The sequence below is a fragment of the Indicator indicator genome, chromosome 17 (assembly GCF_027791375.1).
Source record: "Indicator indicator isolate 239-I01 chromosome 17, UM_Iind_1.1, whole genome shotgun sequence".
NCBI classification, from domain to species: Eukaryota; Metazoa; Chordata; class Aves; order Piciformes; family Indicatoridae; genus Indicator; species Indicator indicator.
Window position 1 is genome coordinate 21347675 of NC_072026.1, and position 25241 is coordinate 21372915.

Below are 25241 nucleotides of genomic sequence, written 5' to 3' on the forward strand. Positions count from 1 at the left end.
GACTGCAGCAAAGGTTGGGGTCTGTGCCAGGGGGGACCCAGGAGTTCCTGCCCTGAGGGCACCTTGCAGGCAGTGCCTTTGTCACTGTGAACAATTCAACCATTTGATTGCTTTACCTTCTGAGCTGTGCCACTGCCAGGCCTTGCTGGGCACTGGAAAGTGGAGGCAAAAGTTAATTTCTCCAGAGAGTTCCAGCAAGAGCCCTGGGCTCTGAGCCAGGCCACACTGGGGTCATACCCTTAAAGAAGAGGCTGCCCTGGCACCTACCTTTTCCTGCACTGGCCAAGCAACATAAATATGATGAGGCTGCTGGACAGACTCAGGATGACTGGGATGAGGATAAGTAGCTGCTTGTCCCCTTTCCTGGACTCTGCAAAAATAAACCAAGCAAGTAAGGAAAGGCCAGAAGAGGCTCTGGAGCTGTTACAGACCCTGGGCTCCAGTGCAAACTCCCTGTGCCCAGGTTTGCCACCCTGCAGATATTTATCACAGACTCACAGAATGTTAGGGGCTGGAAGGGAGCTCAAGGCTCATCCAGTTCCAACCCCCCTGCCATGGGCAGGGACACCTCACACCACAGCAGGTTGCTCACAGCCACATCCAGCCTGGCTGCAAAAACCTCCAGGGATGAGGCTTCCACAGCCTCCCTGGGCAACCTCTGCCAGTCTCTCACCACCCTCATGGTGTTCTTCCTAACATCCAATCTCAATCTCCCCACTTCTAGTTTTGCTCCATTCCCCCCAGTCCTATCCCTCCCTAACACCCTCAAAAGTCCCTCCCCAGCTTTCTTGTAGCCTCCTTCAGATGTCTATGTAGCCACCACTGTGTGCCTCTTCCCTGCCCTCTCCATCCTGCACATGGGTACAGCCCTGCAGAGACCATGGGGAGCAAAGGAGATGATCCATGGTGTGGGACAGCCAGCAGGAAGACCTGCAGAGAACCTCTGAGGACTGTGTGCCCTCTCTGGCACACCTCCAGCACAGCTGTGCCCATGCAGTGGTGCAGAAATGTTCATCTCCTGAGACTTGCCCTCACTGCTTGAGAGATGCAAAGCTCTAGGAATGGTTGTGCTGGAGCAGGTTGAAGCTAAACCAAGATCCCACCTCAGTGCTGGACATAACCACCAGCACTTGGTCCCAAACAACCTCTCTGGAGATGGTTGCTTTGGGTTCCCAGTGCTGGACTCCAACCACCAGCACTTGGTCCCAAAGAGGCTTTCCAGGGATGCTGGTTGCCTTGGCTCCCTACCAGAGAAGCACTCCTGTGTCCATTCACTCCAGAAGCCCTGGTCAGCACACAGGATGTTTGTCCTCCCCCTGACACGAACACACGAAGAGAGGCTCTGGTTTGCTCTGGGAATTGACAAAGCTGTCTCCATCTGGGTTGACACAGACTGAGGAATGAAGAGAGAAGACATGGTTAAGGAGTTACATGCCCCCACCAGTAGGTCTCTGCCATGGCCTGATCTTTCTGGGCATCATCTACAGGCTCTGAAAACCCTTGGGTTATGTTTCCTCAGTGGAAGGCTTCTTCAAATCTTGGAATGCTCTGCCAAGGGGTGTGGTGGAGTCACCGTCCCTGGGAGTGTCCAACAGGAACATGGTTTAGTGTTGACCCTTCAGTGCTGGGCTGAAGGTTGGATGATCTTGGAGGTGTCTCTTCCAACCAGATCTGTTGTGGGATTCTGTGAGTTTGGCACTTCTAAATAATTTCATCATCATTTTGGAGCAGCTAAAACCAATAAGATGATGATGGAGATGAATCTCCATTCTGGGGGGTGCCATCATGGATGTTGCCATTGGTACCTGCTAATTAGGGAATCTTCCATTAAGAAGATTCCTGTGTAGAATATAGCAATTAAAGAAGAAACTTCCCTCCAGGTGCTCCTACACTAATGAGGTGTTGCTCTCAAAACTGCACCTAGATAATGCAGAAGGAAAAAGGACCATGCACAAAAGATGTGTTGTGTCCCCAGGCCACTTCTCTGGAGAGATTGAGGAGTGTGGCTCTGTTGGGCCAGGTTGTGCCAGCACAGGTCAGGTAAGCACAGCACCACAGACTCTAAATTTCTGCAGTGGCAGCTTCCTGAGAACAGGCAGGAGGCTTGGGGGTGCCTCTGCTCAGAGCCTTGGGCTGGGATCTCCTCTGCCCAAGCAAATGCTGCAGCTGGAGGTCAGGGTGCTCAGCAGGAATCACAGAGTCACAGAATGTTGGGGGCTGGAAGGGACCTCCAAAGCTCATCCAGTCCAACACCCCCTGCCAGAGCAGGGCACCCAGGAACACATCCAGGTGGGGTTGGAATATCACCAGAGAAGGAGACTCCACAACCCCCTGGGCAGCCTGTTCCAGGGCTCTGTCACCCTCACAGTGACAAAATCTTTCCTCCTGTTCCCATGGCACTTCCTATGGCTCAGCTTCCACCACTGCCCCTGGTGCTGCCATTGGGCATCACCCAGCAGAGCCTGGCTCCAGCCTCTGGGCACTCCCCCTGCACATCTTTAGCACCAGCAATGAGGTCACCCTCAGGCTCCTCCTCTCCAAGCTCCAGAGCCCTCAGCTCCCTCAGGCTCTCCTCCTAAGGAAGATGTTCCACTGCCTGCAGCATCTTTGTGGCTCTGTGCTGGACTCTCTCAAGCAGTTCCCTGAGGTCCTTCTTGAGCTGAGGGGCCCAGAACTGGACACAATATTCCAGATGCAGCCTAACCTGGACAGAATAGAGGGGCAGGAGAAGCTCTCTTGACCACAGCCCTTCTAATACACCCCAGGACCCATGGGATGCAGCCAGTTGGTGATGGCAGCAGAGCACCACCCAGCATCCCTGCCCAGCCCAGCCACTGTGCAGCCAACACTGCCCATGATGGTGGGCAAGCCCCCACCCTGCAGTCTGCCTTCTGCCCAGTGCTGCCCCAGGCAGGGCTCCCCCACTGCTCCCTCTCCCTGTGCCATGCTCAGTGGGGTCCCTACCATCCAGGCAGCCTTGGCCTCCCCCTGATCTCTTGCCAGCTGCACTTCATACTCCAGGCACTGGGGTGGTGTTTCACCCCCCGGGGGGCTCCAGGCCACGTGGAGCTCCTCAGCTGCAGACATGGAGACCACCAACCGTGTGGGGGGAGAGGGCTTTGCTGGGAGGGGCAACAAAGAGAGAGAAAGTCAGAGGTGCAGTCAGACAGCTCAGTCTGAAAGGCTTCAGTTAATCCCTGCTAGCCTCTAGCCCTTTTCCCACTGGTGGGATTCCTGAGCTCCTATTTCTCTCAGCCCTGCTGCTGGAGGGGCAGGATGCTGGGAGGCTGCAGATTGGCTGCTCTAACCTGACCCATGGGCTGGGCCACATCCTTCCTTGAGGCTGAGGTGCAGGGGGTTTGAGGCGCTGGGGGGTGAGCATTGTGCTTGGCATATTCTCCTCATAGCCAGGACATCCAGCCTCCCCTCTGCTGCCAGGGCAGCCTTGGCTGCTGCATGAGAGCCTGCAGCAGTGCTGTGCTGACACTGCAGCCCAGGAGAGGCTCTGATTGAGGGCAGATGCAATCCTGCTTATCAGTGCCTAGGCCTTCACTGGAGGAGCAGCTGGGGATCCCCCTGGCATTCCCAGGGGGTAGCTGCATCAGCATGGGCAGTGCCCACACCAGGGAAGGCTCCTTCATGCCCACAGTGAAGAGCACTCGTGTCATGCTGGGCTTTGCTTTCTCTCCCTGCCTCCCCGTGTTTGAAAGCCACTTTGTCTCTAGTAGACCCCAGCGCTCAGTTCTCCTCAGCCCTCAGCTTGGTTTGAAGAGCAAAGCTCAAGGATCTCTCCCATGCTTGCAGGAGTAGAGCTGTGGTTCAGGAATGGCTGCCAGCCACCGCCACCACTGCTGGGGCAGTGCTGCCCAGGCCAAAACCCCCTGAAGCTGCTCTGCCACCTGTCCTGCAGGTCATTTGTGTCCCAAGCTGCTCACAGCTGCCAAGTGCAGCACCTGGAGGCACCCACTAGACCCTCCAGGGTGCTGCCAAGTGGTGCTGCCCACCTGCAAACGCTGCTGGAGACTGAGGTCCTGCATGGCACAGGCCACAGCCCTTCTTCTCCAGGGGGAAACCCACCCAGACCCATCACAGCCTCCCACCTCCAAGAGCCTTTCTTGGAGCCCCTCCTGCAAGGCCTGAGCCTTGGGTGTGTGGTGCCCAGCGGTGCCGCCAGAGCCCTGCTGCTTTGCTGCCAGGCTCACCCAGGTCCTGCAGACGGAGGGTGGCATAGAGAGGGCGCAGCAGGGCGGCTGCCCCCGAGCCGTTGACGCAGATGCTCAGGTCCTTGTACTCCGCCCGGCTCAGGTTCTGCAGCCTGCAGCCTGTGTTGATGCCATGGTCCTGGATGTAGTCCTCACACTGCGCTGCCTGGCCCAGCCCCTCGTACCTAAGGGGTGTCAGGAGAGCAGACAGACAGGAGGACCACGGCAGTGGCAGCCACTGCTTGGGGAAGGCCTCTCCTGTGGGACTGAACCTCAGCCTGCAGTATCACTCCTGTCCTGCTCACCCCTTGCCTCAGCCAGGGGACACAAAGCAGGGTGGGAGACATCAGGCACTGGGGCTGGAAAAGCCTGGGCTTGAGGGCTGGCCACTGGCTGGGTAAGGGTTTGGCTGGAGGGCTGCACACAGTCAGAGGCTCCATATCCAAATGGAGACCAGTGACAAGTGGAGATCCCCAGGGGTCCATACTGTGACCAGGGCTGCTCAGCATCTTTGTCAGAGACATGGACAGTGGGACTGAGGCACCCTCAGCAAGTCTGCAGGAGACACCAAGCTGTGTGGTGCAGATGACACAGTGGAGGGAAGGAATCCATCCAGAGGAGACCTGGATGCAGAGACCTCAGGCTGCAGAGCTGGTCCTGAGCCAACCTCATGATGTTCAACACCAAGTGCAAGGCCCTGCAGCTGGGTCAGGGCAATCCCAAGCACAAATCCAGGCTACGTGAGGAGTGGCTGGAGAGCAGCCTGGATGAGAAGGCCTTGGGGGTGTCAGGTGGTGAGAAACTGCCCAGGAGCCAGCACTGGTCCCTGGCAGCCCAGCAGGCAGCTGTGTGCTGAGCTGCATCCAGAGCAGGGAGAGCAGCAGCACAGGGAGGGGATTCTGCCCCTCTGCTCTGCTCTGCTCACACCCCACCTGCAGCACTGCCTCCACTGCTGGGGCCCCCAGCACAAGAAGGACCAGGAGCTGCTGGAGAGGTTCCAGAGGAGGCCACCAAGATGATCAGAGGCTGGAGAAGCTCCCCTGTGGGGACAGGCTGGGAGAGTTGGGGCTGTTCATCCTGGAGAAGAGAAGGCTCCAGGGAGACCTCAGAGCAGCCTTCCAGGACCTGAAGGGGCTCCAGGAGAGCTGGGGAGGGACTTTGGACAAGGGCTGGGAGTGCCAGGATGAGGGAGAATGGCTTTGAGCTGGGAGAGGGGAGACTGAGACTGGAGATGAGGAAGAAATTGTTGAGAGTGAGGGTGGGGAGAGACTGGCACAGGTTGCCCAGGGAGGCTGTGGCTGCCTCCTGCCTGGAGGTGTTGAAGGCCAGGCTGGATGAGGCCTTGAGCAAGCTGGTGGGATTGTGAGCTCTAGGTGAGCTTGGACTTGATGACCTGAAAGGTCTCTTCCAAGCTCAGCAGTGCTGTGGTTCTATGATGCAATGGTTCTGTTACCTTTTGAGCCCCTGCAGGGTCAGTGCCTCTGAGGCAGGGCTAGAGCCACCCATGGTAGTCTGCACCTAATGAAGGTCTCCCTGCCCAGCACATCCTGTTTGGGGGAAACACTTCAGGTGGCAGTGCTGCAACCCTTAACACCCAGGGATCAGAGGATGCCCTGGCAGGGGCCACACTCTCTCTCAGTCTGCAGCCTGGGTTTGTTACAGGCACTGAAGTAAGGGTTGGGATTGCTGGGGGGTTGGGTTTTCCGGCTTAGTGTTTTGCTGGGTTTTCTGAGGAAGAAATCACCAATTTCCACCATCTGCTTCAAGAAACTCCTTGTAGTCAGCAGAATGTCCTTAAATCAGCATTTCTGCTTTGAAGGCTGTTTCCAACAGCTACATGGAAACTATTAAAAGCAGCTCTGATTTTCTGCAGAAAACCAATTATTTCATTGCATAAAATCATAGGAACTGAGGCACTCAATAAGGTTTAACTTTGTCCAAACCCACTAGGCCTGGTTTTGTTTTGCTTGCAGGACAGGGTCATTAGGCAGTACCTTAAAATAAATAACAGAAACAGGCAAGTTTGGTGCCCTTGGCAGCCTGTGTGAGATGAGCTAAGGCTATCAAAATATACCTAAAGGCTAAAACTATTAAGTTGTCAAGGATGAAAATGTATTTAAAAGCTAAAACTATTAACTGCCAAGGATGAAAATATGTTTAAAGGCTAAAACTGCTAAGCTGCCAGTGAGCCCTGCTCTTTATCTGGGGTTCACAGAGCTTGGAAACCTCCTGCTGAACAGTCCCCTCTGGAAGACACCTGCACTGGGACCCAGGGGAATGTGCAGCCAGAATGATCCAGGTGAATGCAGCAAAGGCAAGAACAAGCAGCTGGGTCAGGGCAGCCCTAGGTAGCAATGCAGGCTGGGGGTGAGGAGATTGAGAGCAGCCCTGCAGAGAAGGCCTTGGGGGTGCTGGTGGGGGAGAAGCTGGAGAGGAGCCAGCAATGGGCAGCACAGAAGGCCAAGGGCAGCCTGGGCTGCATCCAAAGCAGTGTGGGCAGAGCTGGAGAGAGAGGATCCTGCCCCTCTGCTCTGCTCTGCTCTGGGGAGACCTCACCTGCAGGGCTGGGGCCAGATATGGGACCCCAACACAAGAGAGACCTGGAGCTGCTGGAGAGGGTCCAGAGGAGGGCCACAAGGATGATCAGAGGTCTGGAGAACCTCTGCTGTGGGGACAGGCTGAGAGGTTGTAGCTGTTCAGCCTGGAGAAGAGAAGGCTCCAGGGAGACCTCAGAGCAGCCTTCCAGTACCTGGAGGGGCTACAAGCAGGCTGCAGAGGGACTGTTCCCAAAGGCCTGCAGGGACAGGTCCAGGAGCAATGGTTTGAAATGAGAGCAGAGCAGATTGAGATTGGATGTGAGGAACAAGTTCTGCACCAGGAGGCTGCTGGAACACTGCAGCAGGTTGCCCAGGGAGGTGGTTGAGGCTCCATCCCTGGAGATCTTCAAGGTGAGGCTGGAGAGGGCTCTGGGCAACCTGATCCAGTGGAGGATGTCCCTGCTGACTGCAGGGGGTTGGACTGGATGAGCTTTGGAGGTCCCTTCCAACCAAATCCAGTCTAGGATTCTATGTCTTTGTGACAGACAAGATGCAGGAAGCACTCAGTGGAGGCGAATGAAAAGGAAAGGTGACAGGGAGTCACAGAATCATCCAGCTTGGAAAAGAAAAGCCCTTCAAGATCCCTGAATCCAATCCTTAGCCTAACACTGACAAGTCCATGAGGAAACCATATCTCTAAAGTACATTCAACCAGATCCCTTAATTCCATTCAAAAGTTGAATCAACTTGAGATTGAAGTAGATCGGGGGAAAAAAATGGGGGCTGGGGGGAGGGGAAGATCAATCATGGAATGGTTGGGAAGGGAAGATGAGAAAAGCTCAGTGCCAGGAATTCTGCTCTGGTTAAACCACCTGGGAGTGTTTGGGGTCAAAGAGCAAGGATTTGGTTTAGAGGTGGAAAAGGCTTTTTTGAACCTGTGATGGAAGTCATCTAGAGGACTTTTAGACACTTCCATAGATGGAAACTCCACCACCTCCCTGGGCAGCCTGTTCCAATCCCTGACCATTCCTTCAGCAAAGACATTCTTCCTAATCTCCAACCTAAACCTCCCCTGGTGCAGCTTGAGGACATTTCCTCTCCTCCTCTCACTTGGTACTTGGGAGAAGAGACCAATCCCCAGCTGGCTCCAACCTCCTTTCAGGGAGCTGTAGACAGCAACCAGGTCACAGAATCACAGAATTAACCAGGTTGGAAAAGACCTCAGAGATCATCCAGTCCAAGCTATCAGCCAACACCAGCTGATCAACTAACCCATGGCACCAAGTGCCTCATCCAGGCTTATTTTAAACCCTCCCAGGGATGGTGACTCCACCACCTCCCTGGGCAGCACATCCCAATGGCAAATCTCTCTGGGAAGAATTACTTCCTCACATCCAGCCTAAACCTCCCCTGGTGCAGCTTGAGACTGTGTCCTCTCCTTCTGTCACTGGTGCCTGGGAGAGGAGACCAACCCCCACCTGGCTACAGCCTCCCTGCAGGGAGTTGTAGAGAGCAATGAGGTCTGCCCTGAGCCTCCTCTTCTCCAGGCTGAACACCCCCAGCTCCCTCAGCCTCTCCTCACAGGGCTGTGCTCCAGACCCTCCCACCTGTGCCCAGCCCCCCAGCCTTGTGCCCCAGACCCCAGACCCCTCCCCAGCCTTCTTGCCCTTCTCTGGACACCTTCCAGCATCTCAACATCTTTTTTAAAACGACTGTGGTGGGTTAAAAGCCTTCTCCCCTCCCCCCCCAACATTAACCTCCCCAGACCAGCTCAGTTTGGAAGCAACTGGAGCTGTATTTTCAAGCCAAACCACACTCTACAAGGAAATGCACTGAATATGTACAAATGTACAATATTGACAATATTTACAGGGATTTACAATTAACAAAACAGCACAAGGGGCCAAAGACCAGGGAAAGCTGGCTCCCTGCCTCCCCCTCTCTGCCTCCCCCTGAATATCCTGTACAAAGGGAAGAGAGAAACAGTCAGGATAGGTTAATACCAGACATAGAATCAGAGAATCCTAGAATCAGTCAGGGTTGGAAGGGACCACAAGGCTCAGCCAGTTCCAACCCCCCTGCCATGGGCAGGGACACCTCACACTACAGCAGGCTGGCCAGAGCCTCATCCAGCCTGGCCTTCAAACACCTCCAGGGATGGGACCTCAACCACCTCCCTGGACAACCCATTCCAGGCTCTCACCACTCTCCTGGGGAAGAACTTCTTCCTCACATCCAGCCTGAATCTCCCCACTTCCAGCTTTATTTCACTCCCCCCAGTCCTATCCCTCCCTGACAGCCTAAAAAGTCCCTCCCCAGCTTTCTTGGAGCCCCCTTCAGATCCTGGAAGGCCACAAGAAGGTCTCCTGGGAGCCTTCTCCTCTCCAGACTGCACAACCCCAACTCTCTCAGGCTGTCTCCAGAGCAGAGCAGCTCCAGCCCTCTGCTCATCCTCGTGGCCCTTCTCTGGACACCTTCCAGCCCCTCCAGATCCTTCCTGGAACAGAGGCTCCAGCACTGGACACAGTCACAACAATGCAGTCAAGGTTGGCAGAAGCCTGTTAGTATCTTCCCACCCAAGAAGCAAGAAGAAAAGGTCAGAACAGAACAGAACTGAACTAAAGACTGGTTTGGGATCTAAACCTACTGGGAGATATCCCTCCAATGGAATTGTTTAGAACAATCCTTATTTCCCTTTTACTCCCAATAGTGATTTATTTACTTTTTCCTACTTTCTGCTCAAGTTCTGTGAAAAATCTTAAAGGCATAGCCCTAAACTAGTTTAGTAGGGGTTGGTCTCACCTTGAGTGCTGTGTCCAGTTCTGGGTCCCTCACTCGAGGTGAGCCCAACCCCCACCTCACTGCAGCCTCCTCTCAGGAGCTGTAGAGAGCAATGAGGTCTCCCCTCAGCCTCCTGTTCTCCACACTAAACACCCCCAGCTCCCTCAGCTGCTCCTCCCCAGCCCTGTTTTCCAGACCCTTTCCCACCTCTGCTGCCCTACAAGATCAGCAGGAGCCTGATTTTAGGGAAGCAAGCAGGGATTTGGAATTTCCTTGCCAGGAAATCATTTCTGCCCACTCTGGGTGGGTTGTGCAATAGCTCTGCCAGCCACGAAAGTGTTTCAGTGCCCTGAGGGGTCCCCTTGACTGCTGCCTGGATGTTTCCCTACCTTCCCAATACATACCAATAGTACAGCCCATAATGGACACCTTGAGGAGCAAGGAGACCTGGCTGCCACGTGCACTTCAGGTATTCCCAGTCATGATAGATGCAGTGGAAATTCTGAACCTCTGATTCCAGCTTTCCTGTCAAATGAGAAGGGAATTGAACCATTGAAGGAGCTCCCAGTCAGGCTCAGCAGAACCATCACTGTAGTTGTGTGCTGCACTTGAAGGGCAGCAAAGGGCAGGAGGGAGAGCCACCAGCCTTAGAGGGCTTTGCTGCCAAGTGCTCTGCTTCCCACACCAGCCAGCTCAGGAGATTTAGAGCAGCAAGATGCAGAACTGACCTTGCCTTCCAGCAGTGGAGCTCCTGCAGGGCAGCAGGGCAGAGCTGGCTACAAGCAGAGGGAAATAAGCTCCAGGTGTCCATTAACCACAGCCAGTGAAGCAGAGCTGCTATGGTGCCTGATACATCTACAAGCTCTGCAATAGCCCCTGCAGGGCAGCCCAGCAGAGCTGGCCTATGAGCAGAGGGAAATAAGCCCCAGGAACCCAGCAGCCACAGCCAGTGGAAGCAGAGATGCTCTGGTGCCTGATACCTCCACAACCCAGCAGAGATGCTCTGGTGCCTGATACCTCCACAAACCAGCAGAGATGCTCTGGTGCCTGATACCTCCACAACCCAGCAGAGATGCTCTGGTGTCTGATACCTCCACAACCCAGCAGAGATGCTCTGGTGTCTGATACCTCCACAAACCAGCAGAGATGCTCTGGTGCCTGATACCTCCACAACCCAGCAGAGATGCTCTGGTGCCTGATACCTCCACAACCCAGCAGAGATGCTCTGGTGTCTGATACCTCCACAACCCAGCAGAGATGCTCTGGTGTCTGATACCTCCACAACCCAGCAGAGATGCTCTGGTGCCTGATACCTCCACAACCCAGCAGAGATGCTCTGGTGCCTGATACCTCCACAACCCAGCAGAGATGCTCTGGTGTCTGATACCTCCACAACCCAGCAGAGATGCTCTGGTGCCTGATACCTCCACAACCCAGCAGAGATGCTCTGGTGCCTGATACCTCCACAACCCAGCAGAGATGCTCTGGTGCCTGATACCTCCACAACCCAGCAGAGATGCTCTGGTGTCTGATACCTCCACAACCCAGCAGAGATGCTCTGGTGTCTGATACCTCCACAACCCAGCAGAGATGCTCTGGTGTCTGATACCTCCACAACCCAGCAGAGATGCTCTGGTGTCTGATACCTCCACAACCCAGCAGAGATGCTCTGGTGCCTGATACCTCCACAACCCAGCAGAGATGCTCTGGTGCCTGATACCTCCACAAGCCCTGCAATAGCTTTGCCAGCCAGCAAGCCTCAGGGCAGCAGTGGTTCATGCAGCAGACTGATGCAAAGTGCAGAAGTGCCCCAGGTGCTGGAGGCTGATGCTAACCTTGCAAGGGGAGCTGGAAGGTGGCATAAATCCAGTCACTGTGCACCTCCACATCAGCAGTACACTGTCCTCTCAGCAGGGTCTGCACCTTCACTTCAGCAGTCCTGCTCAGGTCAAACCCCACTCGGAGTTTTAGCTTCCTAGTAAAAAGAACCTGGTTGAAAGACAGACTTGATGAGCATCCCTTGTGTCCCAGGGGGGGCTGCACAATTAGCTACCATTCCAGAGACTTACAGCCTGGTGGGGATTCAAAGTCACTGAGTCCAACCACCCCTGCCAGAGCAGGTGCACCTAGAGCAGGTGGCACAGGATCCCACTGGCCAGGTGGCTTGGGAATGACTTTTTACGATAGAATTACAACATCACAGTCTTGCTGTAACATTAGAGGCTGGAAGGGACCTCAAGAGATCATCCAGTCCAAGCCCCCTGCCAGAGCAGCATCACCCAGGGTAGTCTGCACAGGAATGCAGGGAGAGTCTGACCAGGACACCAGCACAGACACAGATGAAAGGCACTTGTTAGGATCACAGATCACAGGATGTTAAGGGTTGGAAGGCATCTCTGGAGATCTTCCAGTCCAACCCCCCTGCCAGAGCAGGACCATAGAATCCAGCACAGGTCACACAGGAACACATCCAGATGGGTCTGGAAAGTCTCCAGAGAAGGAGACATGAGATGCTAGTGACATGAGACGATCACAAAGAGCAGGGACAAGGAGTGCTGTAACTGATGGTTTCCAGGAGAGGCACAACGCCAACCTGCAAGGGTGGAGCAGTCCCCAGGCAGCTCAGCATGGGCTCACCACTGCCTGCTGCTGGGCTCAGCCCTTTGCTAGGCTGTTTGAGGAACCCCTCTGAAGCTTTCTCTTTTGTTTGTTTTTTTTTTTTTCTCAGATGTATTCCCTCTCACTATAGTAGAGGGGAAAACAGAATCTTGAATCATGGAAGGGTTGGAAGGGACCTTAAAGCTCATCCACTTCCAACCCCCTGCCATGGGCAGGGACACCTCCCACCAGCCCAGCTTGCTCAAGGCCTCATCCAGCCTGGCCTTCAACACCTCCAGGGAGGAGGCATCCACAGCCTCCCTGGGCAGCCTGTGCCAGGGTCTCATCACCCTCACTCTAAATAATTTCTTCCAAATGATTTACCTTCCTAACCCTGCAGCTGCTTTCATCTTCTAGGCACCCCCAAACACATTGTCCAACCCTTCCCTTTGCCCTGGTGCCATCAGCTGGGGCAGAGTGGCAGTGCCATCTCTAAATGACAAAGCAAATGCTGATCAGAAGCACCCTGCTGGACAGAGGGAATGCTACAACATTGGGATAATTAATGGACGTTAATCATTTATTGATTCACTGCTCCACATCCCTAAGGATGCCAATCAGATTCAGGTCAAGTCCTGTAGAGACTTCCTTCAAACTGGAGTGCCTTTTCCAATGAGGAATGCCACTGGATGAGATGGGATTATTTCTGGCAGCAAGCAGCACACCCTGTGACAGAAGCAGCCCTTGCTGTGGCTGCTGCTGCTGCTGGGACAGTTTGAAGCACATGCCATCTGTCAAAGGGTTCAAACCACTGGAAAAGGCTGACAGCATGGAAAGCTGGAGCTGCTCTGGGACCAATCCTGATTGAAAGGCAAACATCAACCTGTGCTGGCAACACAGAAGGCCAAGCAGGTCCTGGGCTGCATCCAGAGCAGGGAGAGCAGCAGCACAGGGAGGGGATTCTGCCCCTCTGCTCTGCTCTGCTCACACCCCACCTGCAGCACTGCCTCCAGCTCTGGGGCCCCCAGCACAAGAAGGACCTGGAGCTGCTGGAGAGGCTCCAGAGGAGGCCACCAAGATGATCAGAGGGCTGGAGAAGCTCCCCTGTGGGGACAGGCTGGGAGAGTTGGGGCTGTTCAGCCTGGAGAAGAGAAGGCTCCAGGGAGACCTCAGAGCAGCCTTCCAGGACCTGAAGGGGCTCCAGGAGAGCTGGGGAGGGACTTTGGACAAGGGCTGGGAGGGACAGGATGAGGGACAATGACTTTGAGCTGGGAAAGGGGAGACTGAGAGTGGAGATGAGGAAGAAATTGTTGAGAGTGAGGGTGGTGAGACACTGGCACAGGTTGCCCAGGGAGGCTGTGGCTGCCTCCTCCCTGGAGGTGTTGAAGGCCAGGCTGGATGAGGCCTTGAGCAAGCTGGGCTGGGGGGAGGTGTCCCTGCCCATGGCAGGGGGTTGGAAGTGGATGAGCTTTGAGGTCCCTTCCAACCCAACCCATTTCTTGAGTTAAAAGGATGTAACAGTGCCTGCCCTTACCTTCCAGTCCCTGTCCCCAGCGTTGTGGTGCTCAAGCTTGTAGGTCACTGTGCAATCATTGAGGCTTTGCAGCCTGGCAGGAGGTTTCCATTCAATATCAAGGCAACCTAAGAGCCCAGGGTCAGTGATCTGAAGGTCTCGTGGTGGGGCAACTGCATTGAAAAGGAAGCAGAGGGTTAGGCAGAGTGTGGAAGTACAGCAAAGAAAGGAACAAAAACATTTCCTCATGTTGAGCTGAAATCTTCTCTGTTCCAGTTTGACTCCATTGCTCCTTGGCTTATTACTGAGCACCACCCAAAAGAGCCTGGCCCCCTCCCCTTGCCCCCCACCCCTCAGCTATTGATAGACATTGATCAGATCCCTCTCAGCCTTCTCTTCTCCACACTAAACAGCCCCAGGGCTCTCAGGCTCTCTCCACAGGGGAGATGCTCAAGTTCCCGAATCACCCTCATGGCTCTCATGGCACTGCACATTTCTCACATGGCAAATGGGAAATGATTCCAGCAGGGCATAGTTCCTAGGTGCAGCAACTGAAATGAAAACCAGGGTCTGGTTCACAGCAAACTCATGTGAAGAATTTCCCAAGGGCTTGTTCTGCTCTGGTGTGAGGTGTCCCTGCCCACGGCAGGGGGGCTGGAGCTGGATGAGCCTTGAGCTCCCTTCCAACCCTGACACCTCTGTGACTGATTCTGATCTTGAAGGTCTTTTCCAACTGGAACAATTCTATGGCTCTAAGCTGAGGTGGAGGCAGGGGCAGGGGGGCAGGGGGGCAGGAGGAGCTGTACCTGTGGTGAGGAAGGAGAAGGACACCGCACAGCCCCACAGCAGCGTCGCCCAGAGCGAGTGGAGCCTCTGCACGGCCATTCGGGGCTCCAGATGGACGACCTGGGGGGTCCCAGCAGCAGTCCTGGGGGGTCACAGCAGTGCTCCTGTGGCTCCTCTGCAGGGAGGCTGGAGGGATAAAGCAGAGCTGAGAGGCTTTTGGGAGCTGGCAGGGCCCTGGCATTCCCAGGGCAGGCTGGGCACCGGCCAGAAGGGCCCTGAGCCCCCTGTGCCAGCTGGGATTAATCATTTCCCAGGGCACCTGGGCTTGGAACTCTGGGCTATGGCAGCACACGGATGGCTTGGCTCCATGTGAAATACTTCTGCCTAACTGAGCTCTCTCTGAAGATTCAGCAGCCTGTGCCTCAGTCACCAAGCCCCCTGCAGCACATCTTCTGTGCCTCCCCCCAGCAGCTCAGGGGCCCTGTGCTGGACTCTCTCCAGGAGTTCTTTGTCCTTCTGGAGCCCAGGACTGGACACAGCACTGCAGGGGAGGCCTCCCCAGGGCAGAGCAGAGGGGCAGGAGAACCTCCCTTGACCTGCTGGCCACACTTCTCTCCATGCCCCCCAGGATGCCCTTGGCCTTCTAGGCCAGCAGGGCACTTTGCTGGCCCATGGGCATCCTGCTGTCTGCCAGGACCCCCCAGGGCCTTTTCCCCAGAGCTGCTCTCCAGCAGCTCAGCCCCATGCTGGGGGTTTGCTCTTCCTCAGATGCAGGACTCCACCCTTGGCCCTGGTGAATTTCTTTAGGGTTCCAATTCACCCTCCAGCACAGGAGGAATGGTAGGAATGATTGGGAGAAGGCTCCTTGGATGTCATCAGACTTTTTGAAGGAGACAAATTCCAAGCAGATGTGCTTGGGGGACTGTGATGGGGACTGAAAGGGAGAGAGGAGCAGATTTTCCAGGGTGGGGTGGGGAGGGGGTGTTGTTCCCCCTCCTTCAGATTTGATGCTGAAGGTGGGGTAGGAATTGCTTCCTATGGACACAGCAGCCCAGCCCTGTGCCAGAAAACATAGGGACTGCAGGTTAAAAGACCACAGAGATGTATACAATTCTGTTTTCAATTCATTTCTTCTTTCATTTTTTACATCTAGACGTAGGGGTAGGTATAGATTAGGTAAAGACAGAGGGGAGGAGAGATTATGTAGATTAGATACAGAGAGATCAATCTTTCCCAAAGCTTGAGGCCACTGCCTGGGCTCTCTTGTGTTAAGAACATGCAGTGCATCACTGAGCTCCTTTCTGATGCCAGCCTTGCTTTGCATTGTCCAAACAGCCCTGGCTAGAAAAGGTGGACCCTCAGGTGATCCCATGGAAGGGCTGCTTACTCCTCACTCCCTGGCAAGAGGAAACTGCTGGATGGCAAAGCTGCAAGTCAGAGGAACCTTGGGAAATTGGAGAGCTGAGGCCAACAAAACCTAAACATCTGAAGGGGAAGGAGAGAAGAAACCTAAGGAGCTCCCCAGGGAGAAGTGTAGGGTCTTGGAGCTGGGAATACATAACCCAGGAGTGCAGCTCAGAAGCTCAGACTGGGATCCACCTGGCTGGAGAGCAGCCCTGTGCAGAGGCACCTGGGGGGCTCTCAGCATGAGTGAGCAGGGAGCTGCAGCAGCAAAGCCAGCAGGCTGCTGGGTGGCATCCCCAAGGGCATCACCAGCAGGGATAAAGAAGTCATTGACCAACTCTGCTCAGTGCTGCTCAGCCCACACCTGGAGCACTGCCTGCAGCTTTGGTCCCTGCTGTACAAAAGAGATGTGGAGAGGCTGGGAATTGTCCAGAGAAGGGCCAGGAGAATGACCAGAGCACTGGAAACCCTTCCATGGGAGGAGAGAGCTGAGGTTGTTCTGCCTGGAGAAGAGAAGGCTCAGGGGAGACCTTATCCCCATAGAGCAGGACATAAAAGGGACAAGAAAGACCTGGAGCTGCTGGAGAGGGTCCAGAGGAAGCTGCCAAGATGATCAGAGGGCTGGGGGGACAGCTGAGAGAGTTGGGGCTGTTCAGGATAGAGAAGAGAAGGCTTCAGGGAGACCTCAGAGCAGCCTTCCAGGACCTGAAGGGGCTCCAGGAGAGCTGGGGAGGGACTTCGGACAAGGGCTGGGAGCACCAGGATGAGGGAGAATGGCTTTGAGCTGGGAGAGGGGAGATTGAGACTGGAGATGAGGAAGAAATTGTTGAGAGTGAGGGTGGGGAGAGACTGGCACAGGTTGTCCAGAGAGGCTGTGGCTGCCTCCTCCCTGGAAGTGTTCAAGGCCAGAATCACAGAATTAATCAGGTTGGAAAAGACCTCAGAGATCATCCAGTCCAACCTGTCACCCAACACCACCTGATCAACTAAACTGTGTCACTGAGTTCCTGATCCAGTCTCATTTTAACCACTTCCAGGGATGGTGACTCCACCATCTCCCTGGGCAGCACATCCCAATGGCCAATCCTCACCTCCAGCCCAAACCTCCCCTGGTGCAGCTTGAGACTGTGTCCTCTCCTTCTGTCACTGCTTGCCTGGGAGCAGAGCCCAACCCCCACCTGGCTACAGCCTCCCTGCAGGGAGTTGTAGAGAGCAATGAGGTCTGCCCTGAGCCTCCTCTTCTCCAGGCTGAACACCCCCAGCTCCCTCAGCCTCTCCTCACAGGGCTGTGCTCCAGACCCCTCCCCAGCCTTGTGCCCCAGACCCCTCCCCAGCCTTGTGCTCCAGACCCCTCCCCAGCCTTGTGCTCCAGACCCCTCCCCAGCCTTATGCTCCAGACCCCTCCCCAGCCTTGTGCTCCAGACCCCTCCCCAGCCTTGTGCTCCAGATCCCTCCCCAGCCTTGTGCTCCAGACCCCTCCCCAGCCTTCTTGCCCTTCTCTGGACACCTTCCAGCATCTCAACATCTCTCCTGAACTGAGGAGCCCAGAACTGGACACAGCACTCAAGTTGTGGCCTGAGCAGTGCTGAGCACAGGGCAGGATGACTTCCCTGCTCCTGCTGGCCACACTATTCCTGATCCAGGCCAGGATGCCATTGGCCTTCTTGGCCACCTGGGCACACTGCTGGCTCCTGTTCAGCTGCTGTCACCCAGCACCCCCAGGTCCCTCTCTGCCTGGCTGCTCTCAGCCACTCTGTCCCCAGCCTGTAGCACTGCCTGGGGTTGTTGTGGCCAATGTGTAGAACCTGGCACTGGGACTTGTTCAATCTCATGCCCTTGGACTCTGCCCTTCTGTCCAGCCTGGCAAGGGCCCTCTACAGAGCTCTCCTACCCTCCAACAGATCCACTCCTACTCCTAACTTGGTGGCATCTGCAAATCTACTGATGATGGACTCATCCAGATCATCAGTAAAGATACTGGGGAGGATGAGGCCCAGCACTGATCCCTGGGGGACACCACCGGTGCCTGGCTGCCAGCTGGCAGTGGCACCATTCACTCTCTGGGCACGGCCCTCCAGCCAGTTCCTAACCCAGCAGAGAGAGCTCCTGTCCAGGCCATGGCTGCCAGCTTGGCCAGGAGTTTGCTCTGGGGGATGATGTCAAAGGCCCTGCTGAAATCCAGGCAGACTACATCCACAGCCTGCCCCACATCCACCAGGCAGTCACCTGGTCATAGAAGGAGATTAGGTTGGTGAGGCAGGACCTGCCCCTCCTGAATCCATGCTGGCTGGACCTGATCCCTTGGCCATCCTGTAGGTGCTGTGTGACTGCTCTCAGGATGACCTGTTCTGTAGTCTTGCCTGGCACTGAGGTCAGGCTGGCAGGCCTGGAATTCCCTGGCTCCTCCTTCCAGCCCTTCTTGTGGATGAGCATCACTTGTCAGGTGTGAAGCCATTCCCATCACACTGAGGCTTTGGTTCTGGCTCCAGTGAGATGGCAGTGGAGGGAACATTGCCTCCCTTCCTGCTTTTGGACTTTTTGAACTTCCAAGGCAGTTGCAAGCCAGATTTCAGAGCCTCTTTGCCTTTCAAGGTGATGTTGTACATCTGGTGATAGCTTCTAACTCCCAGCCCCCAGCAGCTGCTGTGTGCTGGGTAGGAACACAGCTTGAGAGACTGAGAGGAGAGCAAGGAAGGGCACTCAGACTATGAAGACCACTTAGTCCTGACAGGTGCCAAGAGGATCTCTGAAGTGGGGCCCATGGCCCACCACTGGCCTGATCTGCAGTGGCAGCTGGTTGGAAAACAGCCCCAGAAGGCTAAGGAGGCTTTGGGCATGGTTGGAGACCACTGAGCAGCTCCTTGCTTCCCATCTCTTCCAAGCACAAAGCCGCAGCAAGGGGCAACACAAACCTTGCTGCCTTGAGCATCCTGTGACTGTTGGGGCTGAGGTGGTTGTGCTCAGTGCTGGCTGCTTCCTTCTGACTTCCTGCAAAGGAGGGGGGGGGAAGCCCCTTGCTGCTGGTAAATGTATGGCCCTGCCTCCAGAGTTATGCAAGAGGAGGATCTAGCAGGGGTGGCCTTTGCTTGTGCAAGCTGTTCCAGCAGGAAAGGTCACACTCAGCAGAGCATTTGAAACAGATGAGGAATGTTTGCCAGAGGGTGAATGCCAGCCCCCAAGTGCTCAGACTGGGTCACTTCCTGAGAAAAGGGGGAAAGCACAGTTGGGGTTTTGTCATTCCCTGAGAAAAGGGGGAAAGCACAGTTGGGGCTTTGTCACTCCCTAAGAAAAGGGGGAAAGCAGAGTTGGGGTTTTGTCACTCCCTAAGAAAAGGGGGAAAGCAGAGTTGGGGTTTTGTCACTCCCTGAGAAAAGGGGGAAAGCAGAGTTGAGGTTTTGTCACTCCCTGAGAAAAGGGGGAAAGCAGAGTTGAGGTTTTGTCACTCCCTGAGAAAAGGGGGAAAGCAGAGTTGGGGTTTTGTCACTCCCTGAGAAAAGGGGGAAAGCACAGTTGGGGTTTTGTCACTCCCTAAGAAAAGGGGGAAAGCAGAGTTGGGGTTTTGTCATTCCCTGAGAAAAGGGGGAAAGCAGAGTTGGGGTTTTGTCACTCCCTGAGAAAAGGGGGAAAGCACAGTTGGGGTTTTGTCACTCCCTAAGAAAAGGGGGAAAGCAGAGTTGGGGTTTTGTCATTCCCTGAGAAAAGGGGGAAAGCACAGTTGGGATTTTGTCACTCCCTGAGAAAAGGGGGAAAGCACAGTTGGGATTTTGTCACTCCCTGAGAAAAAGGGGAAAGCACAGTTGGGGTTTTGTCACTCCCTGAGAAAAGGGGGAAAGCACAGTTGGGGTTTTGTCACTCCCTAAGAAAAGGGGGAAAGCAGAGTTGGGATTTTGTCACTCCCTGAGAAAAGGGGGAAAGCAGAGTTGGGATTTTGTCACTCCCTGAGAAAAGGGGGAAAGCACAGTTGGGGTTTTGTCACTCCCTAAGAAAAGGGGGAAAGCACAGTTGGGGTTTTGTCACTCCCTGAGAAAAGGGGGAAAGCAGAGTTGGGGTTTTGTCACTCCCTAAGAAAAGGGGGAAAGCACAGTTGGGGTTTTTGTCCAGCAGGGCTGCATGAAGCACCTGGAAGCACTGAGGCAGCTGAGAAGGAGCAGTGGGTGCCTGCCCATCCAGCCTCCTCCCAACACCCTCAGCAGCTCCCTCTGCAAGCTGCAGGTGGCTTCTTGCCCTCTCCTCACACCACTGCCCATGCCATGTCCTCTCCCTGCCAGCGTTAATGCAATCCTCATGCTGGTCCTGGAGGAGGAGATGGGATGAGAACAAGCTGGGGAGGGCCAAGGTGCTGGGGGGACTTGGAACATCTGACTTATGAGGAGAGGCTGAAAGAGCTGGGGCTGGTTAGCCTGGAGAAGAGGAGGCTGAGGGGGATCTCATTAGTGCTGATCAACAGCCAAAGGGTGAGTGTCAGGAGCCAGTGGTGCGAATGACAGGACAACAACCAGTGGACACTGGTGCCTTGTGACAGGGCAAGGGGCAATGGACACAAACTGGAACCAGAAGGTTCCAGGCAAACATAAGGGTGGCATTGAGTGCACCCTCAGCAAGTTTGCTGATGGCACCAAGCTGTGTGGTGCAGCAGACAGGCTGGAGGGAAGGGATCCATCCAGAGGGACCTGGACAGGCTGCAGAGCTGGGCACAAGCCAACCTCAGGAGGTTCAACAACACCAAGTGCAGGGTCCTGCAGCTGGGGCAGGGCAATCCCAAGCACAAATCCAGGCTGGGCAGGGACTGGCTGGAGAGCAGCCCTGAGGAGAGGGACTTGGGGGTGCTGGGGGATGAGAAGCTCAACAGGAGCTGTCAATGTGCACTTGCAGCCCAGAAAGCCAAGCAGAGCCTGGGCTGCATCAAGAGAAGTGTGGCCAGCAGGCCAAGGGAGGTGATTCTCCCCCTCTGCTCAGCTCTGCTGAGACCCCACCTGGAGTACTGCATCCAGTTCTGGAGCCTCTGTTACAAGAGGGATATGGAGGTGCTGGAAGGTGTCCAGAGAAGGGCCACCAGGATGAGCAGAGGGCTGGAGCTGCTCCTCTGTGAGGAGAGACTGAAAGAGTTGGGGCTATTCAGTCTGGAGAAGAGAAGGCTCTGAGGTGACCTTCTTGTGGCCTTCCAGGATCTGAAGGGGGCTACAAGAAAGCTGGGGAGGGACTTTTTAGGCTATCAGGGAGTGATAGGACTAGGGGGAATGGAACAAAGCTGGAAGTGGGGAGATTCAGACTGGATGTGAGGAAGAAGTTCTTCCCCATGAGAGTGGTGAGAGCCTGGAATGGGTTGTGCAGGGAGGTGGTTGAGGCTCCATCCCTGGAGGTGTTTGCAGCCAGGCTGGATGAGGCTCTGGCCAGCCTGATGTAGTGTGAGGTGTCCCTGCCCATGGCAGGGGGGTTGGGACTGGATGAGCCTTGTGGTCCCTTCCAACCCTGACTGATTCTAGGATTCTAAGGGGAAAAAAGTCTTCACTTTGAGAGTGGCAGAGCCCTGGACCAGGCTGCCCAGAGAGGCTGTGGAATCTGCACCTCTGGAGTACACAACCTGGATGTGTTCCTGTGGGACTCACTCTGGGTGACTCTGCTCTGGCAGGGGGGTTGGACTGGGTGATCTCCAGAGGTCCTTTCCAAGCCCCACTGGTGTTGGGATTCTATGACCTGTGTGCCCTGTTCCAGCCTTGCTGAGAGGAGGCAGAGCCTGGGGGTGGCAGAGCCACTGGTGGCTGTGCACAGCCCTGCAGAGGCCACATGCTCAGAGCTTGGCCCTTACCAGCTGCAGCTGTCAGCAACGTCCTAGCAAGCTGGGACAGACACAGGGCAAAGCCCTGCACATGCTGGACCAGAATTTCATGCCTTGAGCTGAGGGCAGGGACAGGCAGGTGATTCCCACTTTACTGACCATCTAGCTGGGCTCAAGCTGCAAAAAACCTCCTGCCCAAGGAGATGAGAAGCTTGTGGGGAAAGGGATTAATAAAAATATATCCACTCTGCCTCACCAGCAACTGCACACACACACACACACACACAGCTGGCAGGATGCCTTCTCAACCCCCTGTGCCCAGCCCCAAGCACCATGCCAGCAGAGCTGTGGCTGGGCTCGGCCACTCACTCCTGTGCCCACCTGTCCTCAGAGCTCCACAGCAAGGGCAGCACCCAGGGACAGGGCAAGACACAGGGGCTTGCTCCTGTGCCCGTGGCTGCTCTCCCCTTTACAACTGCACTGTGTCCCACAGCATCCTCCTGCAGGAACTGGCTGCTCATGGCTTGGAGGGGTGGACACTGCCCTGGGTTACAAACTGGCTGCTGGCTGGGTCCAAAGGGTGCTGGGGAATGGACTTAACCCCAGCTGGTGACCAGTCAGTCACCAGTGGTATTCCCCGGGGCTCAGTGTTGGGGACACCTCTCTTTAATGTCTCTAGCAATGGTCTGGACTGAGGGGACTGAAGCACCCTCAGGGAGTTTGCAGATGGCACCAAGCTGGGTGGCAGTGGTGATCTGCTGGAGAGAGGAAGAGACCTGGCCAGGCTGGCTCCATGGACTGAAGCCAATGGGATGAGGTTCAACAAGGCCAGGTGCTGGGTCCTACACTTGGGTCACAACCACCCCAGGAAGGCTCCAGGCTGGGGGTAGAGTGGTTGGAAACTACCCGACAGAGAAAGAGCTGGAGGTGCTGGGTGACAGCAGCTGGAGATGAGCCAGGGGGTGCCCAGGTGGGCAAGAAGGGCACCAGCAGCCTGGCCTGGAGCAGCAATGGTGTGGCCAGCAGGAGCAGGGCAGGGATTGTCCTCCTATACTCAGCACTGGTGAGGTCACACCTTGAGTGCTGGGTTCAGTTTTGGGTCCCTCACTCCAAGAAGGATTTTGAGAGGCTGGAGCAGGTTGAGAGAAGGGCAACAAAGCTGGGAAAGGGTCTGGAGAACAGGGCTGGGGAGGAGCAGCTGAGGGAGCTGGGGGTGTTCAGTGTGGAGAAGAGGAGGCTGAGGGAGACCTCCTTGCTCTCTACAGCTCCCTGAGAGGAGGCTGCAGCCAGGTGGGGGTTGGGCTCTGCTCCCTAGGATCAGGTGCTGGAAGGAGAGGCAATGGCCTGAAATTGTCCCAGGGGAGGGTTAGGTTGGGCAGTAGAAGAAACTTCTTCATTGCTAGGGTTCTCAAAGCCTGGCACAGGCTACCCAGAGAGGTGGTTGAATCCCTCCAGGCCTGGAGGTGTTTCCAAGAGGCAGAGATGTGGTGCTGAGGGCCATGGTTTAACCACAGCCTTGGTAGAGCTAAGGAGTGGTTGGGCTGGATGATCTCGAAGGGCTCTTCCAACAGAAAGGTTTCCATGCCATGATTCTGTGATTCAAAGCAGGGCCAGGAGCCATTTGATTGTGCCTGTGCCATGTAAGGCACCAAGGTGGGTGCTGTGGAGCTAACACCACTGCAATCTTTACTTGCTGTAAGCAATTCTGTCCCCAGAAAGGTCCATCCAGCCAAAACCCAAATGTCACACACTCTGCCTTCCAGCTTGCTCCATCACAGGCTCCCTTTGCTCATCTGCTCATCACCCTTTGCTCATCTGCTCATCACCCTTTGCTCATCTACTCATCACCCTTTGCTCATCTGCTTACACCCTTTGCTCATCTGCTCATCACCCTTTGCTCATCTACTCATCACCCTTTGCTCATCTGCTCATCACCCTTTGCTCATCTACTCATCACTCTTTGCTCATCTACTCATCACCCTTTGCTCATCTGCTTACACCCTTTGCTCATCTGCTCATCACCCTTTGCTCATCTACTCATCACCCTTTGCTCATCTGCTCATCACTCTTTGCTCATCTACTCATCACCCTTTGCTCATCTACTCATCACCCTTTGCTCATCTGCTCATCACTCTTTGCTCATCTGCTCATCACCCTTTGCTCATCTACTCATCACTCTTTGCTCATCTGCTCATCACCCTTTGCTCATCTACTCATCACTCTTTGCTCATCTGCTCATCACCCTTTGCTCATCTGCTCATCACCCTTTGCTCATCTACTCATCACTCTTTGCTCATCTACTCATCACCCTTTGCTCATCTGCTCATCACCCTTTGCTCATCTGCTCATCACCCTTTGCTCATCTGCTCATCACCCTTTGCTCATCTACTCATCACCCTTTGCTCATCTGCTCATCACCCTTTGCTCATCTACTCATCACCCTTTGCTCATCTGCTCATCACCCTTTGCTCATCTACTCATCACCCTTTGCTCATCTGCTCATCACCCTTTGCTCATCTACTCATCACTCTTTGCTCATCCTGCTCATCACCCTTTGCTCTATGCTCATCACCCTTTGCTCATCTGCTCATCACACTTTGCTCATCCTGCTCATCACCCTTTGCTCATCTGCTCATCACACTTTGCTCATCTTGCTCATCACCCTTTGCTCATCCTGCTCATCACCCTTTGCTCATCTGCTCATCACACTTTGCTCAACCTGCTCATCACCCTTTGCTCATCCTGCTCATCACCCTTTGCTCTCCTGCTCATCTTGGTTTCCTTTCATTTTTGATGACATGCTGTCCATGTGCAGAATGCCTCTTGCCCTGGCAGCATGCCCTAACCAAAGCATCCACAACGTGCTGGCTCCTGCCTTCACACTGCACTGAGTCACCTTCTGCTCCTCAAGCCATTTCTTCCCCAACCTGTATATTATCTTTGACTTGCTCTAACACCTCCCTGTCTTGGTGCTGGGGCTCCAGCAGAGCTCCTGACAATGATCCCATGATTCTTGTGGCACAGTTCTGACTCTTCATAAACAGCTCTGCTCTGCTGAGACCTCACCTCCAATCCTGCCTCCAGGTCTGGTGTCCCCAGCACCAGAAGGACACAGAGCTGCTGGAGTGAGGCCAGAGGCCACGAAAATGATCCAAGGGCTGGAGCAGCTCTGCTGTGAGGCCAGGCTGAGGGAGCTGGGGGTGTGCAGCCTGGAGAGGAGAAGGCTCCAGGGGGACCTCAGAGCTGCCTGCCAGGACCTGAAAGGATCCTGCAGGAAGGCTGCAGAGAGACTTTTGCTGAGGGAGTCTAGAGACAGGCCAAGGGGGAATGGTTTGAAGCTGAGGCAGAGCAGGGTTAGAGTGGAGATGAGGAAGAAGTTCTTCAGTGTGAGGGTGGTGAGACTGGCACAGGTTACCCAGGGAGGCTGTGGATGCCTCCTGCCTGGGGGTGTTCAAAGTCAGGCTGGATGAAGACTTGGGCAGTCAAGTCTAGTTGAAGGGCATCCCTGCCCATGGCAGGGGGTTGGAGTGGATGAAGTCCCTTCTATCCTGAGCCATTCTATGATTCTATGAAAGCAGAGACATTTCCAGGTGCCCTCCCAGTGACTGGCAAAGCAAGGCTGGCAGTGGGCAGCACACTGCAGA

The 25241-nt window shown here is 55.1% G+C and overlaps 1 protein-coding gene across 1 annotated transcript; it reads right to left on the minus strand.

Moving 5' to 3' along the window:
- Positions 1 to 263: 263 nt before the first annotated feature.
- On the minus strand, positions 264 to 14516 carry IL13RA2 (interleukin 13 receptor subunit alpha 2). The gene is made up of 8 exons (XM_054388582.1): positions 14438 to 14516; positions 13653 to 13804; positions 11356 to 11509; positions 9925 to 10045; positions 4203 to 4387; positions 2965 to 3122; positions 1249 to 1393; positions 264 to 370 (listed from the first exon to the last, which is right to left on the minus strand). Exons 1-8 carry the CDS (start codon positions 14514 to 14516, stop codon positions 264 to 266), a joined length of 1101 nt encoding a protein of 366 aa, XP_054244557.1.
- Between the last annotated feature and the right edge of the window lie 10725 nt (positions 14517 to 25241).